This window comes from Cygnus olor, chromosome 7, assembly GCF_009769625.2.
Source record: "Cygnus olor isolate bCygOlo1 chromosome 7, bCygOlo1.pri.v2, whole genome shotgun sequence".
In the NCBI taxonomy this organism is placed as follows: Eukaryota; Metazoa; Chordata; class Aves; order Anseriformes; family Anatidae; genus Cygnus; species Cygnus olor.
In genome coordinates this window covers 16,707,747-16,735,718 of record NC_049175.1, presented here as the reverse complement: position 1 = coordinate 16,735,718, position 27,972 = coordinate 16,707,747, and the positions used below count along the sequence as shown (strand labels likewise).

General features: G+C 43.9%; 1 protein-coding gene, 1 long non-coding RNA gene and 1 other non-coding gene across 3 annotated transcripts in view; all 3 read left to right on the top strand.

The window, feature by feature from the left end:
- The first annotated feature begins 6 nt into the window (after positions 1-6).
- Positions 7-2,420, top strand: LOC121073418. Its single transcript, XR_005821697.1, has 2 exons — positions 7-371; positions 2,085-2,420. It is a non-coding gene; the product is annotated as an uncharacterized LOC121073418 (long non-coding RNA).
- Positions 2,421-10,836: 8,416 nt separating this feature from the next.
- Positions 10,837-10,979, top strand: LOC121073610. Its single transcript, XR_005821840.1, has one exon. It is a non-coding gene; the product is annotated as a small nucleolar RNA SNORA12 (small nucleolar RNA).
- A 166-nt stretch (positions 10,980-11,145) lies between these two features.
- CHUK (component of inhibitor of nuclear factor kappa B kinase complex) overlaps positions 11,146-27,972 on the top strand; it is a 31,905-nt gene continuing 15,078 nt past the window's right edge. The window contains 14 exon segments of the mRNA XM_040564275.1: positions 11,146-11,271; positions 13,030-13,127; positions 13,215-13,604; positions 13,695-13,789; positions 14,807-14,921; positions 17,000-17,069; positions 19,490-19,576; positions 20,249-20,340; positions 20,543-20,666; positions 21,619-21,748; positions 24,701-24,836; positions 25,822-26,016; positions 26,335-26,437; positions 27,489-27,612. Coding sequence (XP_040420209.1) covers positions 11,262-11,271; positions 13,030-13,127; positions 13,215-13,604; positions 13,695-13,789; positions 14,807-14,921; positions 17,000-17,069; positions 19,490-19,576; positions 20,249-20,340; positions 20,543-20,666; positions 21,619-21,748; positions 24,701-24,836; positions 25,822-26,016; positions 26,335-26,437; positions 27,489-27,612 — 1,769 coding nt within the window. The 5' untranslated portion in view covers positions 11,146-11,261.

The following is a 27,972-nucleotide window of genomic DNA, read 5'->3' as shown; positions in this document are numbered from 1 at the left end:
GGCTGACGGCGGGGTCTTCGCAGGCCGTCGGCCTTGCTGGCCATGCGCCGAGGTGCTGGGGCAGTAGAAGGCTGCAGGCGAGGTACGCGGGAGAGCAACTCTTCCTTTTTTAGGTTTAAATGCAGTAAAGTCTCCCTTACGCCTTTAATTCTTGGCATCAAAGAGCAGAGAGGTGTTTCCTTGCCAAATGAAATAGTATTAAAGAGATGCATGTCATGGTGTGGTGAAACATCTTCCTGAGTGTACCTTGCTGTGGTTCTGTAGCAACTCTCACTTTGTGCGATGTTTTTAGATGCTTTTGTGTGTTGGGAATTTCTTTGGCTCTACTTCAGACACTGAATGGACAGAGTATCGCACAGGGGCCAAGAAAGGTAAGGAAGAAGTTGTTCTGGATGGCATATGCATTAATGTGCTGGGGATTGTCCTATTTAGCAACCCACTTACTTGCTTCATTGTGACAGGTGTTTGAATTCAGTTGTACAGGTTGCAATGTTAGAGTAGTTAAACGCAGCTAAAGTAGGAAAATGCTATGCAGGAGGGAAAGATGGGTTTATTTTAAAATCAAACCCATTCCATTACCAGTCCCGTGCTCAGAAGCATGAGGATGTATGTCTCTAAGTAGTCCTTCCATGGCTTGGGCATCAAAGGTGGTTTTCTGCCAGTGGGTGTGAAAAATGCTGCATGGGCTTCTCCTCTGCCTCTTTCCACGTGCCTCTTACAAGGGAGATGCTCTCTCATGATGCACTTTCATGAGTATTTGTTCCTCTTTCCTTTTCAGCATTGCTCTGGCTCTTAACTCTGGCACAAGGAGAGCCAGAAGGGAGCTGGGGTTCTGGCTTTCCTGTTTATCTCTGCTTCTCTGTCGCTCCCCAGAGTTACACTCTGGTTTGTGTGAGCTGTCTGGACGACAGTTGTCCTGTATGCAACTCGTAGATGAGGACTTAGCACAGGGAGGCTAGTCAGTTTCTCGTATCATTTGGTGATGGGAGCTTCTCGTATCATTTGGTGATGGGAGCTGGAACTTCGAGCACAAGTCTAGCAAGAGCTGTGTCAGAGTTGCTATACGGCTGCAGCTCTCTGCTCCAAAGTAGGAAGCTATCGCTGGATTTCATTCAGGGAAGAGCTTAGTATGGCCTGACCATGTGAGGTGTTGACAGGCTTACTGCCATGCTGGTCTGGCAGGAAATCTACAGGAGGTGTCTCTGACACCAGCCATTGCTTTTTCTAACTTTTAGTAGCCTGAGAAAATTGATTTATCCAAACAGCATAAGTACAATCTTTACTGATCACTTAGTTGTAGAAAACTGGTACTTCACATTGTTTTTATTTTTAACATATATCCACTAGATCCTGGCCTTGCAAGGGGTATGGTTTGTGCGCATGTTGAGAGGGAATCATAGAATGGTTTAAGGTTGGAAGGGACCTTAAAGATCATCTAATTCCAACCCCCTGCCATGTACAGGGACACCTTCCACCAGCCCAGGCTGCTCAAAGCCCCATCTAGTCTGGCCTTGAGCACTTCCAGGGATGGGGCATCCTGTTCCAGTGCCTCACCACCCTCAAAGTAAAGAATTTCTTCCTTATATCATGTAACAGGTTCTTCTGCCAAGTGAATCAAAACTATGATGTTCTTGACCTTTTTCCCTAAGAAAAATGTCAGTGGTTTGCAGCCATAGGAATTTAGATCAGCTTAAAGTGAATCACCAGGTGTCCCTGTGTTGTAGTATTTACTTAACGTCACCCTAGGCAAGATGTGTGTTCTTAGGGCTGTGGATCACATAGGAGCAGATGATGCTCCTACATAGAACATCATATGCAGATGGCAGAGCTAGTTGTAGTTAAACCAGAGGTTGCTCTCAGCTGGTGAGATAAGCATTTTTTGAAGCAGCAGGCTTGGGGGCCTTACTTTGAAGGAAGGTTACTTACTTGTTCTGGGCTTATTGCTTTTCATCCCACTGCAAAGGAGGGGGTGTCTGGATGGTGAATTGATGGCTGTGATTCCTAGTATATGTGGACTGAGCTTCTCTTAATGTACTTGACTTACACCAGACCAATTGCCTGACCGATTGCCTTTTCTCCCTCAGCTCCAATTCAAACCTTTGTGCTTGGCGCTAATGACCAAGAGACTGTGCGCTATTTTCCAGATGTCAGTGGCTGCGAATTAGCTGAGAACATCACTTATTTAGGTAACATAGTTGAGTGATGATGCTTTCATGAAAGTTTTGTGATTTTCTGCTTCAAGCCCATTCTCTTTTCTGGAAATTTTAAGATGGTGTTTTTTATTCTGACACTCAGACAGGAGTTGAACTTCACATTGAAAGGCTGATATTATCTGCTTTGTGAAATGGGAAAAAGCACAGTTTTTTACTGTTTTCTAACACTCTCTGAACTTTGCTAACCAAAATAAAGAGTGGTTTAGAGTCTTGTGTGAGAACAATTTATTCCTGTCCCGTGTCCATCTCTGTGCGGTGAAGGTTTCCTACATGAAGCATGATTTTGTTGCGTTGTAAGACTGTATTGGAGTAGCAGAGGTAAGTATCATCTTTAAAGGTAATGAAGCTATAGCAAAATGAAAAGCTGATTTCTTTCTAGAATGCTGCCTGACAAAATAGTAACAAATGAAGGCACTTGCAGTTGGCTTTTTTTTATTCAGTCTTTATATCAAGCTTTCGATATCGATTGATTTTTGGGAGGTAAGGTAGCAGTGAGGAAAGAAAAACTGGGAGTTGTCTAAATGTCTTCTTCACTGTCGTCAGGGTTTGTTGCACTCTTTGTTTGTTGCCATTGCACTACAGCATGTTTATGAACACAGAAAATGATCTATCCATAAGTAAAGTTTCAGTCAAAGTAAGGCAGGACTGCTAAATTTGGTCCTCTGTTTACAACACAAATCAGATTTAAACACTGCAAGTAATCTCTTAAGTGCTTGCCTGTGTATTCATGCAGGCCGTCGAGGCGTTTTCAGCAGTACCTCTGGACTGCAGATTGCATACCTGAGTGGCACTGAGTCCCAGGATGAGCCAGCTCCTGCCTACAGCTTTAGCTCAAAGGATGTGACAGAATTAAAAACATCTTTGTTATCAACCCCAAACTTCAAGGGTGTGGATATATTGCTGACGTCTCCATGGCCCAGAGATGTGGGGAATTTTGCCAACAGTCCGGTAAGTCTTGTGTTTTTCGGTGGAATGAGTTTCCAGATCAATTTAACAAATGACTGCCTTTCTGCTTGTTCTGGCTGTTAGCAGAAGGACCCTTCTCTTTGCTGGAATTTACATAGGTAAGGGCTTTGGGGGATAATTGCCTAAAAGAGCTTTCTTTCCATGGAGATTACTAGCATTTGTGTAGAAAAGTTGGGGTCCAGTAAGTAAAGCTTACAGCAAGGTGCTGTGCTCAGACTGTGAGGCTGTACCTCCTGGCAATGCTGCTCCCTTGCAATCATTATTTTCTCAGCAAAGTCTTTCTGAGTCCTACAGACTTGACGCCCCTGGGATCCTGGCTTTGCAGTTGGAAGGCTCAAGTGGAAATGTTTGGTTTGCCTTGGTTGTGCAAAGGCAAAGCCCATTGCAGGAAAATGACCCCACAAAAAGCCCAGGATTGCAGTTTTCTCCATAGTCTTCTGTAAGCCTTCAGGCTGCCAGGGTGCTAATGCTGTTTCATCAGATATAAAATTCATCCTAATCCTTAGATGTCTTTACTGCTGTCTCTGGAGTGAGTAATCCTTGCTCATTCTATAACTGGTCATGCTTTACCTTAAACTTAGGTTTCTGGTAATTTTTATTTTTTTTTAAGGAAACATCACAGTTGTGATAATGATGAAAAGGCTAAGTTATTATTTCCTTGAATTTTGTTTGTTGTGTTTTTTTTCCTTGTACATATATTATTTTCTTTAATAGTCCCTTCATGGCACTGTTCTGTTCTTGTAGCTCTGCACATTTAATCTAGTCAACATGAGTCTCTTGAACCCCAAAGCAGTGTACTAAAGCAGGACTTATCAGTGGGTTTAAGTAAAAGCTGCTTGCTCTGTTTTTACAGGTTACTTCAATCCAGCATTGAGAGCTGGCTTAAATGAAGGTGATGGAGCAAACTGCTCTGATTTGAGAGTCATTTTTTCCCTTCAGTTCTTTAATTGTTAGAGGAAACTTGTGTCAGGCTTTCTCTGTACTTTCTCTGTCCTGGTGCCTCTCTTGCCAGCTGTCCTTGTCAAACACAGGCTGCTGCTTAAAACTTGCCTCAGATATAGAGAGTATCTCTCGAGCGTTTTTCCCTTTGGCACTGCAAAAGTCCAGAGGTATAGAAATGTTGCTTGTGAAGAACCTGATCCAACCTTTGCCTTTTGTGGATGTTGCTATGAGAGGGCCGCAAGTGTTTTTCCAGTATGTCTTTTTCCCTCTCCACCCAGCATTCTTGATACTCCTGAACTTCAGCTTTACCAAAGTAGCTGTCAGTTTTGTCATTTACATCAAAGTTGAATCCCACTCATTGGGCCATCTCCAAGGGCTTGCTAAAGTTGAGAGTGACGTTGGATGTTCTGTCTCTTCTTCAGCAATGAAGTTAAGGACAGATGGGGAGGGGGATTTGTGAAATTTCAGCGTGTTTTATCTTTCTGTGATGGAAAAATCAGAGTAAACAGCTTTCATTTACTCACAGCTTTTGCTCTGCATTCAACTAGATGCAGTTATTGTGGGGCCATGCCGTTAGTCTCTGTTGAATGCTGTGTTCTAACCACCTCCCTTATTACTTGATATCAAGTCATCTTTCTCCACCTTTCAAAACTTTTCAAGTGTTTGTGTTTATTTCCTTAGGTCAGTTGTACTAAATGGTCTGATTCTTCCTCTGTCTGGATTTCGAGGGTGTTGTTTAGTTTGCGTGCAACTTACAGTTGTAACTGTTGCTCGGCAGAAATGACTTGCCAGTCATAACTCAGATGATCTGAAACCTCCCTGGAGAGGAATGCTACATATGACAAACTGACAACTTTTTGCTTCCTCTCAGCATCTTCTGACGTGCAAAAGGGAGACATGATCCTCCCTGTAAAAGCATAAAAATTGTCTTCCCAGGCCCCTCAAAAAGAAAACATCTACAAAACAATGAAACAAATAAAAAAGCTAACCCCACAAGACTAGGTGGCTGGAGAGAATCAAGATGTAGGGATGTTCTACGTTAAAGAAAAAAAATGTGTCTAGAAATCCACATGGGGATCCTCTGTAGTAGTTCAGCATATTGTTTTGATCTTGGTTTCCTTCAACATTAATTTCTGAAAACGTACTCACTTGGATTAAGAGATGAATATGTTAATAATGATATTAAAATAGGCATCTTACTGAAATGTGTAGTTCAGGACCTGAAGATTTCTGTAATAAGTCTCTGAGATTCCCTTGTTCTCTACTTTACTTCTCAGTAATGAAGTGACTTTTCAGGCTAATAAGGAACAGACAGGACAAAAATAGCCTTCACCCAAGAAAATAGTTTCAAGTCTGCTCTTTGTTGGTATTTTGGTTTGCTCTGATGTCTTAGGGGCAGGAGTGGGATAACATTTTGCTTCCTCAGGAAACTTCAGCATTTTCTTATTCGCTTAACTCACAGACTGTAGCTCTGACACTCTGGGCATGTGCTTAAAACTCATTTTAATGATTTTGATATGTGTTGCCGAAACTCATTATATGCTGCACTGGCTTCACAAGACCAAAAGAAGAAAAAAAAAAAAAGGACGAATTTGAATTGGTGAAATGAGTAGATACAAACCTTGAGCCCACAGAATGGAATAAATGAGTAGGCTTGGGTTGGAGATAAGAGATGAAGCCATTTTTACTTTTCTGCTACGAGGAATAGCAACAGTTGTAGTCATAACCTCTAAGTTTCCAGCAAGCATTTTGTTATAAAACAATTTCTTTTCACTGTAACCTGACAGAGTTTTTAAAATAAAACTTGTTTTATATTTTGTAGGGAAAAATAGATACCAAGAAATGTGGTTCCACATTAATATCTGATCTAGCTGCAAGTCTCAAACCAAGGTATCACTTTGCTGCATTGGAGAAGGCCTATTATGAAAGACTTCCTTACAGGTTTGTGAGACCCTCTGAAATCTCATTTATTTTGTAATGAGAGTTCAATTTTTGAAGGACACAGGAGGAAATCTCTAAAGTAATTTTATGAAGTCACGCTACCCCTTTAAACCTCTCACTTTTTTCAACGAGTCAAGATTGTTTCTCAGATATCTCTTATGACCATAATGCCTGCTGCCTCAAAAATTGTGCTGTTGTTGATGATGCTGATTCAAGTATATCGCTGTGAATCTGATGTCAATTTAGTTGCCCTGAGTCCTATTTCAAAATCATTCAGTCTAATTTAGGGGTATATCTCTAAAGTGTATTGTGGAAGAGCTCTCATATGGTTAAGAGTTATAACTTCATATACAAAATGTGACTAGTGACATAAAGAAGGTGTCGGAACAACCTACAAATAAAACTAAGGCTGTTTTTGTGAATGCTGCATAATACCCTTGCTACAGCATAAACACTTGGAAAATGTAGTTGTTTTCAGTCTAGTGAATTGTCCTCTTGGCTCCATGTTTGGTCTGCAGTGAGATGCCATTTTGGTCTGCATAGCTGTTGGTCATTAGATCCCATGAGTCTTTCTGTTCTCAAACCTTCTCGTTCTCTGTGAAAGCCTTCATGTGTTTGACGTGGTATCTGAGTGCCTTCATGGAGGACATGTGGTTTTCTCACTGTCCTTTACATATGTGCCAATACAATCACATTTTGTTTCCCTACAGAAATCACACAGTGCTACAGGAGACCCCACAGCATGTGAGCAGGTTTATCGCTCTTGCTGATGTTGGCAATACAAGCAAGAAAAAGGTACTGGCACTCTTGAATCTTTCTTCGTTTCTCAAGTACAAATAATAGGGCAGTAACCCCAAATTTGGCTAGTCAGAAGACAGTGTAAATCACTTAAAAGCTCTGCTGAAGTGGAGGTGTCTCACTTGAGTAACATCATTTGCCCATCATGTCAAAAGCGTACCGACTACAAGATGTATTCCGAGACACCTTTGTTTCTCTCTACCTGGTCAAATGGCATTTAGCTGTGAAGACTGCTACAGAGGAAAATGGTTAGAAAACTGCCATTCCTTCCCCTTCCTCAGCTGCTTTATGTAATTTTCCCTTCCCATGGGCTGCTTTAGGAAAAAAGCAAAGTTCTATGAGAACCCTTACAAGTTGCTTAAAATATCTTCTGGGGTGAGATGGGTGTTTTGTTTGTGTTTTTTTTTAACCTGTTTCTCTTCTCCCCTTAAGGAAGTTACAGAATATTGGTATAGAGGGACATGTTGGTAGTTTAGAACTGACCTCTTCAGAGCTACTGTCGTAGCGAAAGCTTCTTGCATTTGAGCAGTCTGTTTTCTTTCCAGTATCTCTACGCATTCAGCATTGTTCCCATGAGCTTGATGGATCCTGCAGAGCTAGTGAAACAGCCACAAGACGTCACAGAAAATCCATACCGAAAGTCACGAAAGGAGGCACAGAAGACCAAAGCACTTGTGTGTGCAGAGGTACTGCTGCACTCAGCTGCTCTGGTTTCACTCTGTGCTCAGGTGTTCTTTCTGATATTACTGTTTGATCAAATGATTTCAGACTCCATGTGAGTCTGCTGTGAGTCTAGCCACAAAGAGATAAAGCCATCATTTTAGCACTGGCTGTGAAGTGAAAAGAGATATGAATCATCTGTAGAATTGAGCAATTCTGAATGTTGGACATGAGGCTATGCAGGAAAATGTAGCAATTTGGGGCAGCTCTCCCATAACTCTTTCCCCAGTTGAGGCTATGTATCCAGGCTGGCAAAGACTATTGCATGACTGGGAGAGCTGAAGCTGTCCTGATCCAGGATATTGATGTTTTTCTAGATGGATACACACTTCTTCAGGAAAACAGCAGATTCTTGTATGCACTGTGACTCTCTGGGATGCAGGTATAATGAATGGGTTTTGATTTTCATTTTCTAAACAGGAAGAACCAGCGTGTCAGTTTTTCTTTGATTTGAACAAACATCAAGGAAAGAAACGTCCCTCAGATGGGAAAGAGAGAGGGAACTCGCAACCTAAGCAAGCCAAAAACCCCTGTAAGTCTGTGGATGCTTTTTTTTTTTTTTTCCCTAAGAGCTTCTTTGAAGGCACTGGGCTATCTCACTCTTCATTTTTCTCAGGCTGTTGGGCTATCTATGATATCACTTTGCTAATGTACTAGGTAATGTAGGTATACAGAGGAATGAGCAATCCCTTGTTTCCTAAAAAACTGGCAATAAACAGATGAAAGAAAAGTCAAAAATACAGTTTAAAAGTTAGTTGAACTGTGAGTCTTGGGCTAATGCCATTTACCCTGTGAACCAGACTGGCCTCTCAACTTGACAGCAGGCAGTTCTGCAGACCAGCTTGTTCTGTGGGACGTAGCGTGCCCTTGTGCACATTCATATAACTTCCAAAATCTTCTGGAGCTTCATGTGGTACAAAGGGAGCCTCAGTACACTGTTTTGCTTGGAAATGAACCCTTGTCTTGGACCTTTGGTTACCTCCTGTGGTTCTTGAGAGAGCCCTATCATGTATTGCATTTGCAAAGCTGATTGTCTGTTCCTATACAAAGCTTGTGGAGGAGGGTGTGAATGTAGTGTTTGACCCTAATGAGAGGTCTAGTTTATCAATGCTGACAGTTTATATTAAAGGTCAGATCAAGTATTGCAATTCGGGTGTGAATTCAGATGTTTTGAGTGTGAAGAATAGGCCAAAACAAGCATGTCTGTTTGACAGCATCTGTCCTTATATCTATACAGTAATTTTAACTCATTTTGATTTGTGTTTAAATTGAGTGGTGCTTTTTTATTAGTGAGTTGTAATCACGAAATTCTTGGACATAGTGCTCTTCCAATAAATCAGAGCACTCAATGGGAATGGCATTCAGCAAGTTTGTGACTCTGCCACCTGCTGCTCTCTTGCTGGAATTTCCCAGAGGCATCAGTTCTCTGGTCAGATCCTATTTCCCAGGGCTGTGACCTTTTGATATCTTCAGCACTGCACCAACTGGGAAAGGTGGCCGGAAAATTCAGCTCTGCCAGACCTTGTTCTGACCAATGAGCTTTTATCTAACACTTATTCTTTTTCCTTTCCCAATAAAGCACAGCCCACAGGGCCCTGCTGGTTCTGCCTTGCCAGCCCAGAAGTGGAGAAGCACTTGGTTGTTAGCATTGGCACGCATGTAAGTACCCGTAGCAGTTTCCAACATGACAGCAGAATCATGCTAATGCGTGGCAATATAAAATACCTGTCTCTAACTTTAAATGTTAAAAAAGAAGCAAACAAACAATCTGTTTGGAACTGACTCCTATTTTTGTTTTCAGTTACTTCGCATCCCCCCTACAGAAGACATAGGTATATAGGCAGAGGTCTTTTCAAGTACGAAACGTGGCCCTGTTTTGCTCCATCAGCAGAGCTGAGTTCTAGAGCCTGAAGAGTTTTTGCTGTGGCAATCTTCACGATTTGCTTCCATTACTAACTGTCAGAACTTTTCCAGTATGAACTTGTTGTAAACTGGGACCTTGCTGACAAGGGGATGCATTGTCTGGAATTATGCCAAAAGTTCCTGCATTGATTGGTTTCAATATTGTCGCATGTAGATTAAGCGGAAGATGAGACAGCTTTTAAGTCAACATTTCAAAGTACATCATGGAGATTAATTAAGTCATTGGTATATTTACGTTGCCTCAAGTTGTTACTACTGTATGGAATAATCCACTTCAAACTGCTAGGACACCTTTGTCCATGTTTTTAGTTTGAAAGCAGGTATAAATTTTCAAGTGGATTTTCCTGTCATGATGAGAAATTCTAGCAGCCTTGGTGAAGTTCACTCAGCTGTTTTCCTGCAGGCCTTGCATTCTCTGGCATTCAGAAGAGTGTTATTTATTTATTTATAAATTTAGCAGTTCATTTCTCTTTCTCATTCCTCTAGTAATTTATTGATTGCTATTGAACAATCCCTAATAAGTGACATGGGGTAAAAGACTGTACTATTCCTGAGGTAAAACAGCTAGGCTGGGGGATACCTAGAGCACAGCCAGAGAGCACAAGTAAATTTCCACAGCATACCAGTAAGTGTTGCTTGCAGTGAGTAACTGTTGTGTATTGTGTCACTCTAGTGTTATCTTGCTCTGGCCAAGGGTGGCTTACTACCTGATCATGTGTTGATTTTGCCTATTGGGCACTATCAGTCGGTGGTTGACTTGTCTCCAGAGGTGATGGAAGAAGTGACCAAGTACAAATCTGCCCTGAAGGAATTTTTCAGAAGCAAGGGGAAGAGATATGTTTTATTTGAAAGAAACTATAGGAGTCAGCATCTGCAGTTACAGGTATGGTTTTAGTGTAACCTTAAGAGAATATAACCTTGCACTTGAATAAATTGAAAGAGAAAGCTCACCTTCAGCTTTCCCTCTTCATTCTGTGCCTTTCCAGAGTACAGGGAGAAGTCATTCTGCCCACAGATAGAGGCAGAATAAAAATAAAACCAATGTGATGGTTCTGCCACAGCCCTTAAATTCTTCCTGGTACAGCAGCACAGTGTTGACTGTGTTGAGTGGGTAAGGAATACTTTTCCCTTGGACCTGATTTTAAAAGCCCACGGGGTTTCCAGACAAGTTACAAGACCTTGCTCTTCGTCTGATAGGCTCCCATGGATACAGAAGCTCTTGGTGCTCACAGTGTAACTGGAGTAGACTGAAAATCTAAGGATATATGCAGAACTCTGGTCATTGTCATACCAACCCTTTGGTTTTATTTTCTTTGTATATCGGTCAGTGGCCTGTTGTGGTGGCTTCTGGATTTGGCAGATCTGTAACTGTATCAGAGCGGCCTTGAACTACCACAGAGATCAGAAAGGAGGGAGGCTGTGCTGAGAACTTTTTCAGACTCTTAGTTTTCAGCTTTTTGTTCACCTCCGACAGAAAATCTCTCATAAGTTTAAGCCTGTACAGGGAGGTGCTCACCGTTCCTGTTTGATGATGTCGATCAGAACTGAGGAGCATACCAGCTCCAATGATGGATTGATTTGCTTTTTGCAAGTCAGTTGTTTCATTCATCTCTTTGGAAATGTTGTCTCCCCTCTCCAGGTAATTCCTGTCCCATTGGACTGTACTTCTGAAGACATTAAAGAGTCCTTTATTACACAGGCACAGGAGCAACAGATTGATCTATTAGAAATCCCAGAGCACTCGGATATCACGCAAGTATGAGACAAGGTTTCACTTCCACTTTACTTCACCTCTGCCCTGTTGGGGCTTCTGTTTCCCCATGAGATCACTTTGTGGGGTAAGGTTAAGCTGTTGGAGGCAGACCATGGTAGACTTGATTTGGAACCCCTATGCCAGATGTGTTCTGCCCCAGGTAAAGTTCCTGTAAACAATGTAAGATGCATTGTTTATCTGAAAATTAAGTGGTTTGTCTGCCTACAGCATTTGTTGACTACCCTTGGAGGGCCTAAAGCGTGGGTCTTCTTTCCATTTGACAGACATCTGTGCTTCTAGGTTCTTTTAGCACTTCTGTCACAATGCAGAATGCTAAGATGTCCTCCAGTTTCCTCAGCATGGCTTTTCCTAGAGGCAAAACTCAAAATACAGCTAAGACACAAGGGTGAGGCACAAACATGACTCAAAGGGCAGGGATTTAAGAAATAGCCCTTGTCATGTTACTTCAGCTCTGTGTAAGGCTTGCTGAAATTACTCCTCCTGAGATCAACAACCCCTTTTCCAGTGTCACTGCACATCAGGTAGTTTTAATTTCCATCAGATAAGAATTTTAAAGAAATCCTGTTACAGTGAGAGAAGTGAGTCAGCAGGGACTTGGGCTTCTTCTGTGTCTACCAAGTGGTCACAGGGAGTCCATATCTGCAGCAGGAGCCTGAAATAGCATGCACTGTGCATGCTGGTTGCTTTCTTAGCCATTACAATTGGTTATAGCCACCCTGGCAAGCTTTGAGGCCAGTTTCTCAGCTGAGAAGTACAAATGTACTCTCTTCATGTAATTTTCCTTTCTTCCTCTACAGTATAGCATATTAGCATGGGATGGCTTAGCCATGCAGTTCTGATCATTTGTACCCAAGCTCTGTTAATTAATGTCCCTGTAGTGCTATCTGCAGAATTAAACTGCAACAAATATTATAGTAGTGTACTATCCAGTGCCCTGTGTGGCAAGGGTAGACAGTGAACCCAGCAGGAACCAATCATAGAATCATTTAGGTTGGAAAAGATCATCAAGTCCAACCGTTAGCCTAGCACTGCCAAGTCTGCCACCAAACCATGTCCCTGAGCACCACATCTACACATCTTTTAAATACCTCCAGGGATGGGGACTTGACCACTTCCCTGGGTAGCCTGTCTAAAGGTTGCTTCACAACCCTTTCAGTGAAGGAATTCTTCCTGATACCCAACCTAAACCTCCTGTGGCACAACTTGAGGCCATTTCCTCTTATCCTCTCGCTGGTTGCTTGGGAGAAGAGATGGACCCCCACCCCACTGCAGCCTCCTTTGGGGTAGTTGTAGAGAGCAACGAGGTCTCCCCTGAGCCTCCTTTTCTCCAGGCTACGAAACCCTAGTTCCCTCTGCCTCTCTTCATAAGACTTTTCAATCCACCACTTCCTTATATTTGGAAGTTAACTTTTTGAGATCTCCACTGACGCAGTTTGGAATGTGCGCTGCAGTCTGGGTTTGCTTGTTTTGTTGGGCTCCCATCTAAAAGTAATGGAGCAGGAGCCTCTTGCGAGGCAACGCCTGCTCTTTAGAGTAGCTACCAGACATGGATAGGCTCTGCATGCGTTTTCAAACCAAAAGGCTTGAACTTCGGGGTCTGTATGGTCTCAGAGAAGTGCTGGGGGAAACACGAGTTCCCTTGGCACCTAGGGAAGCAAGTGGTGAGGAATCGGCAGGGAAACCCATCCCAGGAGGGCATCTGCTTTGGCGATCGGAGCGCAGGCCTCAGCCTCCTGCTTCCCCTCCCCGCAGGTAGCGCGGCCGGGCACGCCATACTTCTACGTGGAGCTGGACACGGGCGAGAAGCTCTTCCACCGCATCCGCCGCAGCTTCCCGCTGCAGTTCGGCAGGTGGGCGCCTCCCTCTCCCTCTCCCCCCTCCCCCGGCCCCTCCGCCGGCCGCTGCCCGGCGCTGAGGCGGCCCCGTTGTGTTCGCAGGGCGGTGCTGGCCAGCCCGGCCCTGCTGGCGCTGCCGGAGCGCGCCGACTGGCGGCGCTGCGCCGCGGGGCGGCCCGAGGAGGCGGCGCAGGCCTGCGCCTTCCGCCGCGACTTCCAGCCCTTCGACTTGGCCCCGCCGGAGTGACGCCGGGGCGCCGGGCGGGCGGGCGGAGGGGCGGGCGGGCGGCTGGCGGCGCTGACGCGGCAATAAAGGCGGAGCTGCCCGGGCGCGGAGTCGGCTGCGGCGCCATGGAGCGGGGCGCGGAGCGGGGCCCCCCGAGCAGCGGCCCGGCGCTGCGCGGGCAGCCGGCGGCGAGCTGCGGGCTTTGGGAGATGCGCGACCGCCTGGGCACCGGCGGCTTCGGCAACGTGTGCCTCTACCAGCACCAGGTGGGGCCGGGCGGCGGCGGGCGGGGGGCCGGGGCCGGGGCCGGGAGCCGGGGCCGGGAGCGGGCCCGCTGACGGCGCTGCGTCCCGCAGGACACGGGAGCCAAGGTGGCCGTCAAGTCGTGCCGGCTGGAGCTGAGCGTGAAGAACAAGGACCGCTGGTGTCACGAGATCGACATCATGAAGAAGTGAGTGCGGGGCACGGCCCTCGAGTCGCCTCAGCTGCGATTCCCAGCCCTTGGGGTTTTCCCCGTGGATGCGGCGCTGGGTGCCGGGGCCTCACCCGCCTGACCCCATCCTGGGGATGCAGGGGGCGCTGGGCCCTGCCAGCAGCCCTTGTCCCCCCCCAGCCCTCGTCGTGCCGCGCCTTGCTGGCCTGGTGGCAAAGGAAGCCGCTCGCAGGCAGCACTTTGGAGCCCAGTCTGAGCTGGGACGGGGGGGTTGCCGCTCTCGCTCACATTTTCACACAAACCTGTTAATTTGCTGAGCACGGACGCTCAGACACGCGTCTGCAGCTGCTTTTGTGTTGGCTTCTAGGGGGGTTGGGATGTGTACAGAGGAGGAATTTGTCTTCAGGTTCTCCCTGATCTGTTTGTCATAGAATCACAGGGTGATTTTGGTTGGAAGGGACCTTAAAGATCATCTAATTCCATCATTGTTCCTAGCAGTAGTGAATTAGAGGTAGTTGGGGGGCCCCTGCTAGAATTCAGTTGCAGAAATGAATCCTTTGTAGTGTACGTGTGTTTTACCCACCTGCTTCCACCTCTCCCATACAGTTAGACAATATTCTCAAGAAACCCCTGGGCCAGAAAGAGGCTGTACCCATATGCAGAAATAGAGACACATACAAAATGACTTTTCAGGGAATGTGCAGGAATCCAGAGACCTGGATCTTTAGCATCAAAGTCCTATATCTTGGCTTTGAGATGTTTCTGTATTCATAGAATCACAGAATCATTGAGTGGCTTGGGTTGGAAGGGGCCTTAAAGATCATCTAATTCTAACTCCCCTGCAGTGGTCAGGGATGACACAAAGTAGAAATTTTATGCCATTGGATACCAACTGGTAGGTAGCACTTCTTAGCAAGGATATGTTTGGGGAACAGAAATTATACCTGGAACAAAAAACCTGGTTAGCTGGCAATTTTTATTCCCGTTCTTCCAAAAGAGGAGTTGGAGTTTTCATCAAGATCTCCATGTGCCTAGGTTGAACCATCCCAATGTAGTAAAAGCCTGTGAAGTTCCTGAGGAGATGAACTTTCTTGTTAATGGTGTTCCTCGTCTGTCAATGGAGTATTGTTCAGGGGGTGACCTCCGTAAGGTAATGTCTGCTTTGCTTTGCACTGTGTAGCAAAATGAGTGCGATTAATGCTATGTCCATAGCCATGGTCATCTGTGAAACCCTGTACGTTCTGTGGCACTTCTCTTTTTAGTACAAGTGCAGGGAAGTAAACGTACAGTGATCATGAGTGGGGAAATAAGGTTTGCACTACTGAAGCCAGATGACAGACAGCAATCCGTATTATGTTATCTTGAAGCAGTGTATCCTCTCACAGAACTGCTTCAGCATTAGTGCAGCTTCCTGCAGCCTAGATCCTAGCACCCAGTGTGTCTGACTTTGTTGCTTTGTGTCTGTATCTGTTTAAAATTAATTTGTGTCTCTCTGGTGTTGCATTGCTCACAGCTTAAGGAAGAATTCTTTCGTACTGGGTTGGGGCCACTAGGATTTCAGAGGCTTTAGCAGGTTCTTTCTTGCTGAGCTGGGAACTGCCCCCTCTGCAAAGCAGCAGCACTCAAGAGGAAGGCAGCAGCTGCATGGCCAGAGAGGAGCTTGTGCTCCATTTCCATCGTAGATAGTTAAGTTCAGGAAGCAGCCGTTTGTTTACGGATGAAGAAGTAAATTTCTGTTGCTTAATATCTGCTTAGAAGTTAGCTTGTATAAGTGATCGGGGAACTTTTTTTCTGTTAAACTTTTGTTTTCTGGAACTACGTAGCAGACGAACTAGGAAATGTGAGCAGATGTTGAATGCAGTAACTGCGTATCTGTGACAGCAGTTAATGTGTAACTTACTTAGCCTCATTTTATTTTTTAGTGCTGTTTGAAACAATTGGGACATTAAGAGGCTGAAAGGTTGGCAGTTAAAGGAAGTGGTGCGCATGAAAATAGCATATTGCAAAGAAAATTCCAAAGAATTGTGACAGTTGGGTGTTGTATTTATGGAGAAGTTTTGGGGACACTTAAAGGTAAATTGGAGTCCAAGAAATTTGGGGTTGTATTAGCTCTATCTTCAGTGCAGTGTTTAATTTCTAATGCGTAGATAGTGGTACAATTTAAGAAGTAAGATGTTTTATTTCACTTGATCATATGTAATGCTTTGTTCCTTAAAAAAAATAACCATGGTTTCTTAGTTCTGATCCTACTCATCTTTGAGTCTTTCTCTTCCAGTTGCTTGGCATTGTGTTTTGCACTGCTGTTAATTTCTCATTACACATCCATAATTTTCCATAAAGACAGCTTCTGTATATGGGCTATGCACATATTTTTTGTTTGTGCTTTTTTAGGGTAGTACTATGGGCTCTGAGCCTGATTTCTGACTTTGCCCCATCCTCCTTTGTTGCTCAGTAGAGCAACACCCAGAGTTCAGGAAGCAGGATGGTGAAGTTTGGTTTCTCTTCCTGTAGAAGTCTGACTGCTGCTTGTGCCTGAGATGTTGGAAGCAGGCAGAAGTACAAGGATACATCAGGTGGCTGCAGAGCAGAGGGTACCTCAGTCATTTATAAAAGTCCTCAGTGAAAAAAAAACAGATCACATGCCGGTTGATTCAAGGGCGTATGCACTGTCTGAGACAGTAATTTAGGAGGGGGTGGCCTGCAGTGCTTCTGCCACACCTTTTTCTAGAGCAAAAATACTCAGGGCAAGGGAGAGGAGAGATGGAGCGCTTTAGAGTGGGTGCAGAGCTGAGACTCCAAATTGTGGTCCATGATCTGCTTTTTACTTCAGGGTTAACTATGTGGTTGATCTCAGAGTCAGCATGCCTGAGTGCTGAACAGCTTCTTGACATTTGGGGAGAGCAGTCAGGAAAGAGACCGTGCTCCAAAACAGGGCTTGGTTAAGTTGCATGCAGCCCTGCCTGAGTCTCTTGCCTTCTGATGGCTTTTATGCTTCTGTGCTATTATTCTAGCAGTCCAACTCTTTTCAACCCTGACTCAGTGCAGTGAATTTTTGTTTGGTCCAACTTGTTTTCTTTCCTCCCCTCCCCTCTTTTATTTCACTCTGTTCAACTAGAGTTACATTTGAGCTATGCTGTTTTCTGTGTCATGTTGGCAGGGAATGTAAGATGACATTCTAGACTATTAACTGTTGCATTATGAGTGTAAACATCTTTTTCTTTACTGTAGCTGCTAAACAAACCAGAAAACTGCTGTGGACTTAAGGAAAGTCAAATACTGTCTCTGCTTAGCGACATTGGTACGTAGTCTACTGCCTTTCTTGTTTGTTTGTTTTTATGTGTTTATTATGTGTAATGGCATTTTGCTTTTTTAGCTGACCCTGAGAAGGGTACTAACAGGATCAGGGTGCAAAAAACAAATTGGGCTTTTGTTCCAAAGGAAGGACCTTGTGTCTGTCCCTCCTGATCACAGAGATGAGAAACAAGCACTAATGATGTGTCTGTGGAAAGGGACTGGAAAAGATGTGTACTGATCAGTTGTGGGTAACCGTAGCATTAAGGTGGCAGTTTTACTGTTCTGTACGCTCAGTTCATGGCTCTGCAGATGCCAAGCTCCATGTCAGCTGAAGCAACTTGTACATGCCTAAAAAGCAAGAAGCAATCTGAGAAGCGCCAAAGTTGCAGTGTGGCTTGTCTGTGTGGGGTTTGCTTAGTAACAAGGAAATTGTGTTTGGTTAAAAAAAAAAAAAAAAAAGCCATTTCAAGTGGTGGGTATGACACCACTTGAAAAATCACAGGAAACTGTCCAACTCAGAAGTGTTGGAGGTGCGGATCAGGTGTGCGAACTCAAAGGCCTCTCCACATTCACAGCCTGTTTAGCAGCATGCTTCTCTCCTTCCAGTGCTCAGAGGACTTGCAGCTGAATTTCCCAAATCAGATGCAACTCCCATCTTCCTTCATCCCTATTCCTTTTCCACATGCAGACAGAGTTTTGCTGCCTTTGTATTAAATTCATGCTATAGCTGCTTTTCTGTCTCTGCAGTGGCTCCCAAGGCATTTGAAAATGCTATGGAGAAGAAATGCACAAGTGAAAAGCTGTTAAGTGTGTAAATGAGTGATAAATCAGTGAAGGCTGGGGGCTTGGCTCTGACGGGATAAAGCGTTGAACTGTGGATAAGGCACATGGGTTGAATTTTTCCCTTATAATAATCCCATAATGAATTTACAGGCCTGGCTGGTTATTACTAGGCTTCTGGATTAACACAATTAGCAGTCTGAATACCTTTTGCATAGCAAAATTTAAAATACCCTGTGATGGAGATAGGAAGATACACTACCTGTCTTGGGCCTTTCACAGGATCTTTTTCATTTATTTATTTCCACTTGGACATCTCCAAGACTGAAAAATCATGACTTAAAAAAAAAAAAAATTGGATTTTGAAAGTCTTTTTTTTGTCTATGGATTTGTCCTGTGGCAGATACTTAGTAGAAAACCTTTTATTTAGCAGCCTGCATTGTTCTTTGGACAGACTCAATTTTTCCCCTTCTCTCTGGTGGGATTTGTGCCGTGTTTCTTTTTTTGCTAGTGGCTTTACAGTCACCTTAAGGCAACTTGCCACAAGGCAAAATCCTGCCCTTTGCCTTTTCTTGGGTGCGTGTTCCTGTTCCCTCCAGCCTCACCCATAACCATGTGAGGAGTAGGCTCTGGAAACCAGCCTGGCTAAACCTGATTTATTTTTTTCTTGTGCATTTTCCAGCTGGATCAGCTCCGGGATCAAGCTGATCACACAGCCCGATAAATGCTTGTGCTGCCATGGAAGTTGTGTCTGGGAAAGGAGAGTTCAGGAACCTGTGTTCATTCTGGGGACAGACCCCATGTAGATCAGCTTAAAGCAACCATGGAATTACGTTTTTAAGGGTGGGAGTGACAAAAGCAATGCTGCTTTGAGCACACCGGTTCCGCAGCAGGAGAGGGGATTCCCTAAGCCAGTGAGTTCAGTGCTGCTGTTACTGATGGGGCTGCTGCTCCATGCAGTGCTAAGCAGAGGCTACCCAGACATGAGTCCTTAGCTCCAGCTGTGCTTCTGTCTTACCACAGCTGGACAATCCCCTCCCTGAAGTAATGATGTGCACTGCGCTGCTTCAGGGAGCAGTGCAAGTTTGAGACACTTTGTAAGCCACTGTTTGGCAGTACTTCTAGGTCAAAAGAAAGCTGGACTTGTTTCATTTACGTAATGAATGTCAGTGCTTTCTTACAACAATATTTTGCATAACGTCTTAAAAGTATAAATAGGCCTTCACATTATCTTGTCTTAATTTACCAATGTCTTAGAACAGAGGACATGTAGAGAGGTTTCAGGCAGTCTGCATGTTTTAGAGATCTTTTTCTTGTCTGGATGTCGTGGTTCATTTTGTAACTGTACAGTTTGAGAAGAGTTCGTCTCCCTTCTCTCTCACCTTTAAGGCAAGGGATTTGACCTGTGGTTATACCACAAGATCTAAACCCCACAATGGGCTCCATTTTTGCAGAGTAGAGGAACAGGGCTTGTTTAGTCCTGTATCCATACACTTAAAGCTTATAAATCTAAGTCAAGTTCTTAGTGATGCTTTTAAATGAAAATACGCTGCTGTCAACCCTAAAATCGGAGACATTAGATTTTTATTAACAATGTCTTTAATGAGTGTGTTTTTTTTCTCTTAAATCACACGTGTCTTTCAGGGTCTGGTATCCAGTATTTGCATGAAAACAAAATCATACACAGAGATTTAAAGCCTGAAAACATTGTTCTACAGGATGAAGGTGGGAAGTAGGTCAGGTGGCCTCTGTCAGCAGTGTTCCAGCTGTCATTTCTAGAAATTGTCAGCAGCTTTGTTTTGCCTGAGAGAAATAAAAGAGAGGGGGGTAGTTTTTCTGGCATTGAACTGGGCTGAAGACTCAACTCTGAATTTGTGAAAAGTTCACATCTTCTTGGAGAATCAATCCTATTTGGCTTATTCTGAAAACCATGTCAAACAACTTTTGCTTCCATTCCAAAGAACCTTTCATGCAACAGAATATGAATGATATGAGATTGTAGCCTATGATAACGGTACATTTGTGGGGTTGACAGTTCCATGTACAATCAAACTAGTTCAAATAGACAGCCTAGGGGATTTTTAATAAAAGGGGTTTTCTTTATTGTCACTGTTTTAATAAATAACTTCAAATGCCAAGATAGAAAGCTGGATACAGCCAAGCTATAACTGGCCAAGCTCTATAAATAGAGTCTAAGCTGAGTTAGGTGGATCGAGGCCAGCTTACCATGGTGAAACAGCAGGCTTTAACACTGTGTCACATTTCAGAGTTTCACCATGGACCTTTCTGGAATTTCTGTTCTCTTTCCCCCTTCTTATGTTGCATGCTTTGGATGTCACTGAACAGGTTTGGTTTTGTTTGATTGTTTTGTTTGTTGTTTGATGAACTATTTAAACTGCTTTCAGATTGTTCATAAAATAATAGACCTGGGTTATGCAAAGGACCTGGACCAAGGAAGTTTATGCACTTCATTTGTTGGAACATTACAATATTTGGTAAGATGGGGGGGTGGGTGGGTGATGTATACAAATAGTTTGTATTACCCCATTTACAGAATCATGGAAGCATGTGTCAGAACCTGCACAGGTCCCTTGTCAGCCTCCAGCTGGCACCGGGGCTGGCAACCAGCTCTAGGTCAGGGCAGCTGGTGGCCTGAAAACGCTGCTTTCAAATTGTCTTTTTTATGCTGTTTTCTAGGCTCCTGAACTCTTTGAGAATAAATCCTACTCTGTTACTGTTGATTACTGGAGCTTTGGAACGATGGTGTTTGAGTGCATTGCAGGATTTCGACCTTTCTTACATAATCTACAGCATTCACCTGGTAAGACATTCTCAAGAGGACCCAATGTCTGTTGTGTGTAGTGGGGGGACTGTGTGAACCGGAATGACAGATTTATTGCCGGTTGCATGGTGAGGCTGTTGGTCTGTTCAGCTTTGCAGAAGCAGGTGTTTCTTCCATGGCATCAATGATGATTCAATTGGCTATTTATACATACTGTCATAGGTGCTGATTACCTCCTGTAATAGCCTCTGGGTATAGCAGTTCCTTCAAAAGGGAAATTTGAATGAAAAAAAAATAAATTATAAACCAGTCAGTTAAATGATGGTGCATTGAGGCAGCAGCAGTGTCAGAAAAATTTCAGGTATGGGGGAGGAGTCATACAGTCCTATGTTCACCTAGGCTGTGAGGTTACTTAGGTTTTAGCAATAAATAACACACACCAGACAGTGTGTTCTGTAGTAAACACATAGGATGTGCTTTTAAATAACTTTACAAAAATGAGGACTAAAAGACTTTAACCTGCATGTTGGAAGTTTCTTCTTGCTCTTGATAGCTACAACAAGGGGCAGAGATGCTTATTTATGTATTTCCACTTCTTACCTTGCAATATCAGTACTATATGTAAGCCAGGTATTTAAAAGGGTGATTCTGCAACAGAACAAACATTATTTTATTATTTTAGTAATTCAGTATTTGTCCCACTTTTTCCAACATATGGAAAACTTGCCTGGGGTCAGTGAATGGTTACCTGTTGATCCTTTTGTTTAATGCTCTCCAGATGTCCTTGCAAGCAGATGTGAAAATGTTTCCAGAGGCAGAGAGATAATTGCAAGGGTTCATTTCTTCCTCTTGGGAGGTAGTTGTTCTAGGTGATTGTTTGGAAATGTCTTCTTTGCCCTGAAAGAACAGTTTATTTTCTAAAGTTACTATAATTTGGCACTTCCAGCTGATGCCAAATTAACTTGTCCCTTTACAAAAGTAAAACTGTTAGTATATCCACAAATTATTTTCTAGGCATGAAAAATCAAGAAGAAGGATCCAAAGCACATATTTGCTTTCGAAGAGATGAATGGGGAAGTTCGCTTTAGTACTCATTTGCCACAGCCTCACAGTGTCTGTAGGTAAGCGTGATGATGTGATTAAAAGTGATAATTTTTGGCTCGCCTTTTAAACAGAATGGTCCTTCTTTCTTCTAAACACTATTTGAGCCCTCAGGCAAGCTACCATTTGCAGTTAAGTAATAGGGTATGGGAAACATAAGCCCCATTTTTAATAAGGGAAAGAAGGAAGACTAGGGGAACTACAGGCCAGTCAGTCTTATCTCTGTGCCCAGCAATATTGTGGAGAAGATCCTCCTGGAAACTCTGCTAAGGCACATGGGAAATAAGGAGGTGGTTGGCGACAGCCTACATGACTTCACTAACTGCAGATGTGCCTAACAATCTGGTGGCCTGCTATGATGGGGTGTCCTGGTTTCACCTAGGATAGAGTTAACTTTCCTCCTAGTAGCTGGTATGGTGCTGTGTTTGGGATTTAGGATGAGAATAATGTTGATACCACAGTGATGCTTTAATTGTTGCAGATCAGTGCTTACACTAAGCCAAGGACTTTTCAGCTTCTCACTCTGTCCTGCAAGCGGGCAGACTGGGGGTGCAGCAGGAGCTGGGAGGGGGACAGACACAGGACAGCTGACCCAAACTGGCCAAAGGGGTATTCCGTACCATCTGACAGCATGCTGAACAATTAATATGGGAGGGCTGGCCGGGGTGAGGGGACCGGCTGCTCGGGGATAGGCTGGGCATCAATCAGCGAATGGTGGTGAGCGAATGGCTGTGTGGTGCTTAGTTGCTTGCTGGGTTAAACCACAACATGGAATTACAGCATTGGTGAATAGGGGAAGAGCAGCTGACATCGTCTATCTGGACTTGTGGAAAGCATTTGACACTGTCCCCCATGATATCCTTGTCTCTAAATTGGAGAGACTTGGATTTGACAGATAGACTACTCGGTGGGTAAGGAATTGGCTGGATGGTTGCACTCAAAGAGTTGCAGTCAACGGCTCATTGTCGAGGTGGAGACCGGTGACGAGTGGTGTTCCTCAGGTGTTGGTGTTGGGAATGGTGCTGTTTGACGTATTTGTCTGTGACATGGACAGTGAGATGAAGTGCACCCTCAGCAAGTTTGCTGATGACATCAGTAGACACACTGGAGGGAAGGGAAGGGATGCCATCCAGAGGGACCTGGGCAGGCTTAAGAAGTGGGCCCTTGTGAACTTCATGAGGTTCAACAGGCCAAGTGTAAGGTCCTGCACGTGGGCCAGGACAATCCAAGCCCAAATCCAAGCTGGGCAGGCAGTGGATTGAGAGCAGCTCTAAGGAGAAGGACCTGGGGGTGTTGGTTGATGAGAAGCTCAACAAGAGCTGGTAATGTGCGCTTGCAGCCCAGAAAGCCAACCGTACCCTGGGCTGCACCAACAGCAGTGTGGGCAGCAGGGCGAGGGAGGGGATTGTCCCCCTCTGCTCTGCTCTCGTCAGACCCCATCGGAGCCCTGTGTTCAGCTCTGGGGCCCTCGCAACAAGAAGGACATGCATGGACCTATTAGAGCGAGTCCAGAGGGGGCCACAAGGATGGTCAAAGGGCTGGAACACTTCTGTTACAGAGACAGGCTGAGGCAGTTGGGATTGTTCAGCCTGGGGAAGGCTCCGGGGAGACCGTACAGCAGCCTTCCAGTACCTAAAGGCGGTCTACAGGAAAGCTGGAGAGGGACTCTTTGTCAGGAAGTGTAGCGATAGGACAAGGTGAAATGGCTTTAAACTAAGAGAGCGTAGGTTTAGATTAGACGTTAGGAAGAAAATTCTTCCCCATGAGGGTGGTGGGACACTGGCACAGGCTGCCCAGAGAAGCTGTGGATGCCCCACCCCAGCAGTGCCCAAGGCCAGGCTGGATGGGGCTCTGGGCAGCCTGGGCTGGTGGGAGGTGTCCCTGTGCATGGCAGGACTTGGAAATGGATGGGCCTTAAGTTCCCTTCCAACCCACACCATTCTGTGATTCTATGAATAGCCTGTAGCCACAGTGGCTCTTTTTTTGATACTTTGGGCTGTCCAATGAGAGTGGCGGTATTAATTATATGGTAGCAGTTTGCCTTGCGGTGTGAGCTCTGTCACTGCTTTCCGCCCATTATCACATGGCCACTGAGTAATATCTACCTGAAAATTTGATGGTATTAAATCTCATAAAACAGGTCTTAAACACTTCTAATATAACTTAGTCACAGGTACTTGAATTAGCTGCTCTGTGAAAGCAAAGGCTTCTAGTACTTGTGATGGATAAAAACTGCAGCAAGCCCAGCAAAGCACACAAAGATGGTCAGAGCCTGCTGAGCGTATTAAAAAAGAGGTCCCTGAAGCTGGGCTTGTTCAGACCGACAAAGGCAAAGGGGGATCTGATTTTTGTCTCCCACTGTCTAGTGGGATGTTAGAGACAATGAATTCGGACTCTTACCAGGGGGCAAAATGAAAGGACAGAAGGCCACAGTGCAAGTTTCAAAAAGGGAAGTGAAATTTGACATAAGAAAAAGTCACCCCATGCTAGTAATGCATCCATGGGACAGGCCCAGGCAGTGGGAATTCTTCATGCTTATATCCCTGATACGGCCCTGTGCAGCCTGCTGGATCTGTGGCACTGGCCCTGCTGGGAGCAATGCCCAGACTGAGAGACCTCTGGGAGTGCCTCCAACCCAAATTAAGAAGGAAGAATTAAGGATTCTGACCAAGTCAGAAGTCAGACTCAGATTATTTGTCGCTTATCTAAAGACACAAGTGCTGAAGTGTCTGGCAGGTGCAGCACAACTCATTGGCACTGGCAAACTTCTAGGAAAAGTACTGAAGTTGAGAATAAAATATAACTAGAGTTATGTAGTGCTTTGAGCTTTTTGCACTGCTTACTATTCTTCGAGATGTTCTCATAACCTTACTGCTTTTGTAAGACTTTGGTTTCCTAAGTGGGTTTAGCGTGGCAGAATATCTGCCTTCTCTTTCTCATGACTCTTCTGTTTATAAGTTGTTATTGTTTAGTTTAATTGTAGAACCCATGGAAAACTGGTTGCAACTGATGCTGAATTGGGATCCACAACAGAGGGGTGGAGGTTTTGATCCTGAGACCAGTCGCCCAAAGTGTTTCGTAGTAATGGATCACATACTGAATTTGAAGGTGAGCATAGGTTTATTGGGTTTACTGAAAGCAGAGGACAGAAATTGCATTCAGTGGAGCAAGGCTATAATCCTGGCATCATCCAACTTGTGGATCATGAGGAATGTTTTTGTTGGTATTGGGAAGTGTATATGCAGCCTGTCCAGTACATATTTGAAGGCAAAATATCACCAGTTATATTAATCTCTCTAGAAGAATGGCCCTATATTCCCGCCTGTCATCTTAGTAAGGACTCAGCAAGCTCAAGTGATGGTTTAATATTTTCTAATGACTTTTGAAACACTGTTACTGATACTGTGATTTCCAGGCCCATGTACTACTACATGTAGTAGAGCAAAGATTGTATTCACTTGGCTGTTCCCCTCCAAGTAATTTATTGGAGCTTTGCTGCAGTGAGACTAGCTGAGGCAAGTGTGTGCAGAAGCCAGAGGACAGTTTGGTCTGATCTGGAAGGATTCCAGAGGAAATGGAGACAGAAGCAAGAAATGTTGTGCCAATAATTGGGACTTGAAAAAATCTGTATATTGTGGTGGGGTTTGGGTCCTACAGTCTCCACCCAGATACAGTAAAACTAGAGAAAGCAATGAGAAGATAGGCAGAGGTGTGTAAATGCTTTCTTTACATGGAGGAATTAAAAGATGTGAGACTCCCCTTCTTAGGAGCGATGTTGGCCAACATCAGAGACAGCGGGACTGAAGATGGCCTTTTTTCTAGCTTATCGCTATTCTTTTGACGTAATTAAGCTGCGGCATGGCTTATGAAAGCTGTTAGTGGGTTTGATCATAGTTTTCTCTGACATTAAAAGGTAAAGGCCCAGGCTTTGAATTTTTTATTATGGGGCTTTTACTTGATTGTTGTGGCTATCAAAACTCTAATGATGCTCTTAGCCTAACTTACATTTATTGCTACATACTCCCTCCAACGCCTTTGTGCCCTTTGTCTTTGACAGCCAGTGATTTGTAATTAACTTGTACTCTTTTTACAGATAGTACATATCCTAAATATGACCTCTGCCAAGATTGTTTCATTTCTCTTGCATCCCGAGGAAAGCCTTCATTCCCTTCAGACTCGGATTGAGTATGAAACTGGAATAAGTACTGGTAATCAGGAACTGCTATTGGAAACAGGAATTTGCCTGGACCCCCGGAAGCCTGCTTCCCAATGTGTTATTGATGGCGTAGTAAGAATGATTCTGTTCATTTAATGTCTTTCACATTCTCAGGAAATGTAAGATCTTAGGAAAGATTATTGCCTTGTTCTCTTCCCACTGGAGAGTTTACTCTATGCAGCATTATTTTCTTTATTGGGTAATGTAAATTAGGTTCCTGTGGTTATACTTTAAGTCTTTATTTAAAGTAACTTGCTAGCAAATGGTCCTGTGTTTCTGTAGGATCTATCAAAATGTGTTTTTTTAAGGCATCAGATGAGTTTCTGTCAACAATAATTAGTTCATGTTGTAACCAGGATTTCTCATGTTCATGTTCTTTTTCCTCACCAGAGAGGCTGGGATAGCTATATGGTCTATTTGTTTGATAAAAGCAAAACTGTCTATGATGGACCCTTTGCTTCTCGGAGTCTATCCGACTGTGTAAATTACATTGGTAAGTAATGCTGGAGGACCCTTGGACCTGAAAGCATTGCTTCTCACTTATATAGAAGTAGATTTGCCTTACAGATCTCTGTGTATATCTGAAGGGCAGCCTCTAGTTCAAAGAGGACCGTTTAAGAACCTGGAGCAGTCTGACATCTACTGTTTCATCTACAGTGCTGTATTTCCACTTTTTGTAGATTTAACAGGTCAAAGCATTTATTGCCTGACCTACTATACCTCTGTGAAAGAAAAAACAGTGTCAAAGGACAGGAGACATCTGCAAGGATGGTGCATGTAAAGGAAATGCCTCATGACACATACCAGTTACTGTTAAATAGATTAATTTTCTTTGGACTGATTCTGCCGGATTTCCCTGTCTCCTTTTACTGCCACTCAGGTTTATTCTGTGTGTTGTTTTCTATGTGTTGGACTATTTATTCTGGTGAATCCCCTTGTGTTGCCCTATTCTGCTGAATATCTTGGGGCTAAGGCTTTTTACAACACGCTCATTGATATCCCAGTGTACTGACAGTTCCTCATCTCTATAGGGGAACCCATGTGAATCCTACATCTTTTCCTTAGGTATCTACTTCAGGAATCTGGAGGGAAATGTAAAGAAGATTTGAAGGCAATTTCAGATGAAACATGTGTCAGGACAGTGACCAGTGTCAGTTGGTTAAAGAGAGCAACTAAATTTGCTTTGATAGCTTAAGCAAGTGCTTCAGGTAACGGAGTTATTGGATAAAACCAATCATGGGTTCTGCCTTCTGCCGTGTTTCATGTGGTGTTAGTCCATGTCTTGTAGTGCCGAAAACCAAATTCTCAAAGAAATCTTAGCTGTGAGTTTAAACATGAGCTACTGCCTGGCCAGTACCTGGGAACTGTAACATGAAAAGCTTATTTGTTACATGGTGATGCTTAAGCACATCTAAGCAGCTCTTGTATGTCTTGATCTCTTAGTTTAGGCACCTAAATCAGGAATTTGGAATGGTGTAAGCACTAGGCTCCTTTTCTAGAGTTGTTTTTTCATTTATGTACAGTCATGTTTTTCTTGCATTCAGTACAGGATAGTAAAATCCAGCTGCCAATTCCTCAGCTGCGCAAGGTATGGGCAGAAGCAGTTCACTACGTGATTGGCCTAAAAGAAGATTATAGCAGGCTTTTCCAGGGCCAGAGAGCTGCCATGTAAGTTGTTATTCCTAATTCAGGAGATATACTATTATATAAGCATGGAGACTGAATGGAAGTGTACATCTCAGGGGAGTTTTGATTACCAAAAATTTTACAGCCCTCTGCTCTTCTGTACTTCTACATTATAAAGCGTATCTGGGCTTGGAAATAGTTCCTCTCCATGAATTTTACTGCATAGTTCCTGATGTTGATAATAATTAAAGAAAGTTGAACCTTGAATATAGTCACAGACTTCCAGAATGGCTGAGTTTGGTAGGGACCTTTGGAGGTTATCTGGTCTAACCTCTGCTCAAGCAGCTTTCCCAGGACCACATCCAGACAACTTGGAAAGATCTCCAAGGAGGGAGACCCCAC